Genomic DNA, 7,415 nt, shown 5'->3' with positions numbered 1-7,415 from the left:
TTGTGAGCCACCATGTGGTTGCTGGGATTAGAACTCTGGACCTTCGGAAGAGCAGTCGGGTGCTCTTACCCACTGAGCCATCTCACCAGCCCCCCCCCCCACTTCCTTTTAGAGCCATGCACGTGTCAGATCACTTTTGTATCGAATCTGAAATAGCACCAATGCAGAGGGCAGAAAGGGTCACCAGGAGCCATGCCTGGAGAAGTGGGGAGACTGGATAAAGGTCACAAGAGCCTTGTGAAGCAGCTAAGTTCTCCATTACAGATTGATGACCCGTGATGACAGCTAATGGCCCCCACCTAGAGGTCTGAAATCCTCAGATAGGAAGTTCTGAAAGGTGATGTACATGTCAGCTGCACAGCAGAGGCCACCTCAAAGGATTTACATCAGATCTTCAAGGTACTTCACTAAGAAGCTAAAACTTTCAAAGGATGTACTGTTAATCCTAGCCCTAGATGGATTTCAAAAGGGTCACCAAGATAAAACTCCAAGGACCCCATATTAAAAGGTCAAGACTCTAGAATTGTCCCAATGGCATCAGAACATCCCTGAGCCTGCACCTCAGAGCTGGATCTTCCCCTCTGAGCTCAGAAACCACACTTATTCCAGATCCAGCGAAACAGAAGCTGATAACAAGGGAAACCACACAGGGAGATGTGAATTAGCACCATCTGTTAAGATTGTGGTCAGGGGAAGGAGGAGGAGGGCTCTGTGGCTACAGCACCACCTAGTGGCCACTGCTAAGGTCACCACCACCCAGCAACTTGATTTGCCCCAAGAACTCAGTACCTGCCTTTGCTCTGGGTGCTCCACCGTTTTTCTCTTGCTTTCAAGAGCAGGACCTGCACTGTGCTGCATTTGGAGTAAGTAACTAGCACAGAATGAAATCAGGCTGGCTCAGTCCCAGCATAGATAAGGGTCTGGTAATGAGCTGCTGAAGGTCTGCCCTGGGGATTGCAGCCTCCCTCTACTTGGATGGACTATGACAACTAAGAGCAGCTCCAGAAAATGCCAGCACCACACCGAGGATCACTGAGTGTATTCTCCTGTGCTAAAATCTCTCCTCTACTCTGGATGTGCTGTACTGGTTACTTTGGGTCCCTGACTCAAACTTTCTTGGAGTTATAACAAGAGCCTCCGTAGCCCCTGCCTCTCAGAAGAATAAATGGGGCTGAGGGTTGAACTGAGTTAAATTCTTGCTTGCTGGGCAACAAAACTGAAGCAGAGGCACACCTAAGACCTCTCTGCCTTCTCCATTGCTCTTAGAAGTGCTGGCCTATGTACTCCTCAGTCATTAGATCTTTAAAATTGAACCACGCAGAGGGGCTGCAGCAGCCTCCCTCCCTTGATGAGTCAATCAGCAGGAGACCCCTCTTGTAGTCCTTCATGGAACCCTACCACACTGAACTACCCTCAACATATTCAAAAGCAGCACATGTCATCTCCAGTGTGACTACGTGTGATGACAGGGTAATTACGATTAAATGAGTTGCAGGGTCAGGGTCCACCCCTGACAGAATTAGTGCCCCATGGAGTCAGCGAGAGCAGAGGTTGAGCTCTGGCTTCATTCTCTCACAGGCAGGGCCAGGTACTGTGAGAAGGTAGCTAAGGTCTAATGTGCCCCAGGTGTCGTGTGTCCTAACCTCCATTCCTGAAATGAGGCCACGTTAGGAAGGAAGGCTTACGAGTGGTATTTAGGTGATGGGGTGAAGCTGTCACGAGTGGGTTAATATCCTTCTCACTGTGAATTTCTCCTCTCAGGTCTCTTGACGAGTTAGTTACCTTAAGAGCAAGTTCCTGCAGGCTGACAAGAGAGCTCAGAAAGTAAAGGCTCTTGCCACCAATGCCAAGCTCCACTGACAAAAGGAGAACGGTTACCTCTCTTCCACTGCCACGTGCACTCTGCAGTGTGGCCGTGTGCACACACTCACGTCTCTTCCACTGCCATGTGCACTCTGCAGTGTGGCCGTGTGCACACACTCACATGCAGAGAAGCACGCAAAGAAGTAAATGCAATACGGATTTTAAAGGAACACTTGAGGCATTGCACTGGGGATTACCTGCTCTGTACAGCTCACAGATTAAAAAAGAATCAGGTTACCACGTGCTTGCTGGGCAATACATGGTTTCTTTTACACAGCCTTTTTGACTGTGAGCTGAAGCAGCACAAGGTTCTCACAAGGCATGGATACCTAATTTTGAACTTCTTGGCCTTCTAAATCTTAAGCCAAAATAAAGCTCATTTCTTTAAATGACCTAGTTTCTCAGAGCTTAAGAGATGACTTGGTGGTTAAGAGTACCAGCTGCTCTTCGAGAGGACCTGGGTTTGATTCCCAGAACCCACGTGGTGGCTCATAACCATCTTTAGTTCCATTTCCAGGGTATCCAATACCTTCTTCTGGCCTCAGCAGGCATTAGACACTCACATGGAATATAGATATATGTGCAGGCAAAACACCCATGCACATAAGAAATAAAAAAATATTTTTAATTACTTAGTCTCAGTGAATTTGTTACGGTAACAGAAAACAGACTCAGACAGCAGCTGTCTATAAACTAAAAAGAAATCCCGACCAGAAACCAGCCCTGACCTCAGCTTCCATCCATCTTCCAGAATAGTGGGGAGAAAGCCTGGGCAGAATAAAATGAGTGGGACACAGACACATGAAACCATCCGACACTGAGCAGTACGCAGGCAAATGGCAAGGAGTGTCCTTACAGAGTGATGTCTCGTGGCTGATGTTCTCAAAGAGAATGTTCAAGGTCTGTAGCAGCTGCACACACACATAACGGCCTGATTTCTGCCGCAGAATGTTCAAGAAGAAAACAAACATATTCTTCTCCAGGAAGAAGCTGGGGAAAGAACAAGAAAGGGTCAGTGGGTGATATGCTACAGGGGCTATGTGTAGGCTCGCCCTATGAAGATCACCAGTGACAAGACTAGACTGTGACGGCTGCCTGGATAGTCTCAGTGCCCTTGATCCCATCTGCAACGGAGAACAACACATGCGCTCTGACTCTTCCTTTTCCTGTCTAAGCAGACCAGGGTGCTGAAACTTACATGAAATGGTGAACTAGATTCTGACAGAATAGGGATGCTCTTTTCCTGCTAAGTGACCACACAGCACTCTGTGCACTACAAGCATCGTTCCCCAGCACATACACAACCAGAATCCTTAGCTTCCCCACAAAACCTATTTCCCTTGTGCTCCCATATTCAAGGTTAGGAAAACACAAGAAGTGGGCTTCCCTGCAAGGCCTGAGGATGCTGAATGACAGCAGAGCTTTTTCACTTCTGTTGTCAAGTGTGCAACTTCCAGATCTCTGGACAAAGAACTTGAAAAAAGGTGAAGACACCGATGTGGTAGAGGCACCCTATAGTCCCCAGGTCTGCTTCTGCTTTCTTGTGCTGGAATGACACACAGCCAGGAGCACTGGCCAGGTACACACCTCAGTTCTCTCTCTCTCTCTCTCTCTCTCTCTCTCTCTCTCTCTGTGTGTGTGTGTGTGTGTGTGTGTGTGTTAAAAATAGGACCTTCCTTTAAGAAGATGTTGTTTCTACATATTTGAACAGGATCAGTTTGGAATAATCAAAGGCTGGGATATAGCTCAGTTGATAGAGTGCTTGCCCAGCAGAACATAAGGCAAGTGTTGGAAGCATGCATCTGTAATCTCAGCACTTGGGCAGAGGCAGAAAAACCGAAGTTCAAAGTCAGCCTCTTAGCTACATTGTGAATTAAATGTAGCTAGCCTGGAATATAGGAAACTGTTTCTGAGAAGGAAGGAAGGAAGGAAGGAAGGAAGGAGAGACAGACAGACAGACAGAAAGGGGGGAAGGAGAGAGAGGGAAGGAGGGAGGGAGGGAGGAAGGAAGGAGAGAGGGGGAAGACAAATAGAAAGGGGGAAGGAGAGAGAGGGGAAAGAGAGAGAGAGAGAGAGGGAAGAAGGAAGGAAGGTTAAATAGAAAGACAGACAGAAAAGGAAAAGTCCCTGCAGTCTCACAAGTCTGCTGGTTGACTCCGTTCTGGGTGGTCCTCTCTCCTCACCTGTCAGCTCCACAGGGACCAATTGCCTGACACTCACTGCCACATAATTCTGTTTGAATCCATAAAGTAAATAATAAAATAAGTGAATGATAAACTATGACCCTAAAACCTGTCAGTTCTTTTCTTGCTCTGACTCCAGGAGCTTGCCTGCCTCCACACACTGCTCCAACTGACCCCAGAGCATTTCAGGCCCCTGACCTATTTTTGTCTGCCCCTGCTTCAGGTTATAAAAAGCAGCAGCTCTCCTGAATCATGAACACACTCAATACCACTGGGTGGCCAATGGAGGAAGCTGTCAAACATCTGTGCCTGGATATTGCTGCTGGGGTGTCTTAGTAATCTAGTGTGAAGCTCTCAAGTAGATGTTTGTCTCTCTGTGTGTCCAGTGTGTATGTCTGTGTTGGGACATACATATACCATGCTGAGTACATGGAAATCAGAGGAAGGCTCTGGGTGTTTGTGCTCACCTTCTACCTTGTTTGAGACAGGTGTCATTGTTGTTGCATGTACAAGCTACCTGACCCGTCTTCCACTGTTCAGGGATTTTCCTATTCCTGCCTCTAATCTCACCATACAAGCACAAGGATTACAAATGTGTGTTACCATACATAGCCTTTATATAGATTTTGGGGATTCGAATTCATGCTTGAATGGCAAGAATTTTTATTTTTCCTGGTTGGTAGACTCTGGGAATGAGAGGCTCCTTCACCATCTTCCAGCTACACGTGGGGACACCAATAGAGCTTCCATGTGGGCCGAGGGGCAAGCTGGGTAGATTGTGCTCTCAAAGCTCAGCTCTTGCTGGCCCTCAGTAAATACGTTTGTATTAGAGGCTAGGGAGGTGGCTCAGGGGGTAAAGTGCCAGCCTCAGAAGCATGAGCTCAGATCCCTAGAATCCATAGAAAAGCTGGGTGGGTATGGCAGCCTGCCTGTAATCCAAGCTTTCAGGAAGCAAGGACAGAGATCCTGAGGACAAGATGGCCAGTAGTTTAGATCACTGGTTCTCAACCTTCCTAACACTACAATCCTTTAATACAGGTTCCTCATGTTGTGGTGACTCCCGATCACATAAGTATTTTTGTGGCTACCTCATAACTTTGTAACTTGTTATTGTTACGAACCACAATGTAAACAGCTGTGTTTTCTACTGGTCTTAGACAATCCCTGTGAAAAGGCCGTGACAAGGGTTGAAAACTGCTGGTCCAGACTGAATTAATAAGCCCTGGGTTCAGCGAGAGACCTTAATTCTAGTAAATAAAGTGGAGAATGGGGAAGGAAGACACCTGACATCAACCTCTGATCTCCACGAACATGCACATGTGTGCACACATGCATATACACCTAAATATATGCCTGCATATGTTCCAACATGCATAGATACCACATGTACACATATGCAAAGCAATGAATAAACTAAAATAAACACACTAAATTCTGGCCTTCAGCAACTCCCTCAGAGCAGGACCTTAATATCCAGGACACTCTTCTTGCCCTGGAGCAGATGATAGGGCACAACTTGGAATGTTATCCACAACATCTTCAGCTTTTCTAGAGAAACTCATTTCCATAGCTCTTCCCTTTTTGGCTTGCACCTCAACATTCTCTCAAGGACGTTTGATACAGATATTCAGGCAAGATGGAATTAGTATCAGTTCCTGACGTCATCAGGAATGACTCATGGTGTACGTTTGGAAAGACACCCAAAGGAAGTGGAAGAACCAGGAAACAAAAGCACTGCAAGTCATACTCAAACACAGAGCTGTCATTTTGATCGCCCCAAATCAGGATCTCAGTGATGGAACGGATGGTCTCCACGAGCAGGTTCCGGTTCTGTTCTGTGACAGTGGTGTTTTTTGTTAAAACATGGTACAGGTACCTAGAAAAAAAGGGAGAAATAAGAGCTTACTCAAACTGATGTGAAAGCCAGGCCCAAGGGCCACTGGCAACACTCACAACACAGCAGTGGTTAAGTTTATGTTAGCCCAGTTTCCCATTCAGATGGAAAGAGAGGTCACTCCCACCCCCAAAATATGGCAGAAGGAGCTCTGAGGCATTACATGCCAGGGACACATCTGCCCAAATTGAGGCAAGAGCATACCAAGCCCTTGAAACCAGCACCCAAAAAACTTCAGGATGCAAACAAATTACAGAGCTGGCAAAATCAGAGGCTCCCAAAGCACACATGGGGATTCCGATTCAGTGAGACTAAAGGAAGAATAAGCGTGGCTTGTCTCAGTCATCAGTGATGGATGCCAAGAAACAGTAGTCGGAGCCAGGTACCTGAAAAAAAAGTTGGTGATGGAGTCAAAGGACAGGGTCAGATATCCCTTAGCCAGAGCCTAGGACACTAAACACTGCTTTCCAAATGCTTACAGTTCCCTCTAGTGCAGCACACCATGGAAACCAGGACTCGGTATAGGACAGAATGAGTGACTCCTGCCCAAGGGAATAATCTCATCTGCAAAATCTAAAGTGAAATGGCTGGGGAGGCTAAGGTCCATGAGATTTCACCTGTCAGGGCCACAGGCTTAATTGGGATCAAAAGGAGGTGGCTCAAGACATCTATCAGAGGTTGGGAGAGCTGTTCCCCACAGTCCAGAAAAGCAGGGAACAAAGAGGCAGAACCTTGGAGGTGGAATAATTAGACTTAGCTGCTCCCAGCTATGTCTACATTTTAGAAACAGGCCCAAGTGTTTAGTGTTCTATGCTGTTCTTACTGTGCTGTCTGACATGACAGAGAAGGCTCTGCCACAAAGCTACAACCTCACCTTCCATTTTTCTTTTTTTTTTTTTTCTTTTTCTTTTTTTTCAATGTTGCAAGACATATTTTACTATTTGGTAAGTCATGAATTACAAAGAATAAAATAACATTATAGATTAGTTTATCATCATTTTTACAAGAAGATATTTTTATTTTACTGTAAAAGCCTCTTTTATAACAGTGCATATGTGCTTAATCAATAAAGGGTAGCTTGACTCTATTTTATTTAATTAACTTTTTACTCACTTTACACCCTGATCTGTCCCTCCTCCCATCCCCCTTCCCCTCTGAGTAGCCCCAACCCTGGCACATCAAGTCTCTGAAGGGCTAGGTGGTGCTTGGTGGTGCTTCTCCCACTGAGGCCAGACAAGACAGCCAAGTTAGGAATCAGATTCCATAGACAGGCAACAACTTTAGGAATAGCTCTTGCTCTAGTTGTCTGGACCCACATGAAGACCAAGCTGCTTATCTGCTACATATGTGCAGGGGGTCTAAGTCCAGCCCATGAATGACTGTATTAGTCAGGGTTCTCTAGAGTCACAGAACTTATGGATAGTCTCTATATAATAAAATAATTTATTGATGACTTACAGTCGGCAGCCCAATTC

The 7,415-nt window shown here is 46.1% G+C and overlaps 1 protein-coding gene across 5 annotated transcripts in view; it reads right to left on the bottom strand.

Moving 5' to 3' along the window:
• The window catches only part of Clec16a (C-type lectin domain containing 16A), a 205,698-nt gene that overhangs the window by 182,424 nt on the left and 15,859 nt on the right, over positions 1–7,415 (bottom strand). For all 5 annotated transcript variants that reach the window (XM_021184743.1, XM_029470212.1, XM_029470213.1 and 2 more), the window contains exons 2-3: positions 5,794–5,922; positions 2,720–2,853 (exon numbers count right to left, since the gene is read on the bottom strand). In XM_021184743.1, the coding sequence (XP_021040402.1) occupies positions 2,720–2,853; positions 5,794–5,922 (263 nt within the window). The remainder of the gene's footprint in view (positions 1–2,719; positions 2,854–5,793; positions 5,923–7,415) is intronic.

This window comes from Mus caroli, chromosome 16, assembly GCF_900094665.2.
Source record: "Mus caroli chromosome 16, CAROLI_EIJ_v1.1, whole genome shotgun sequence".
Classification (NCBI taxonomy): domain Eukaryota; kingdom Metazoa; phylum Chordata; class Mammalia; order Rodentia; family Muridae; genus Mus; species Mus caroli.
This window is presented reverse-complemented; position numbering and strand designations above follow the sequence as displayed.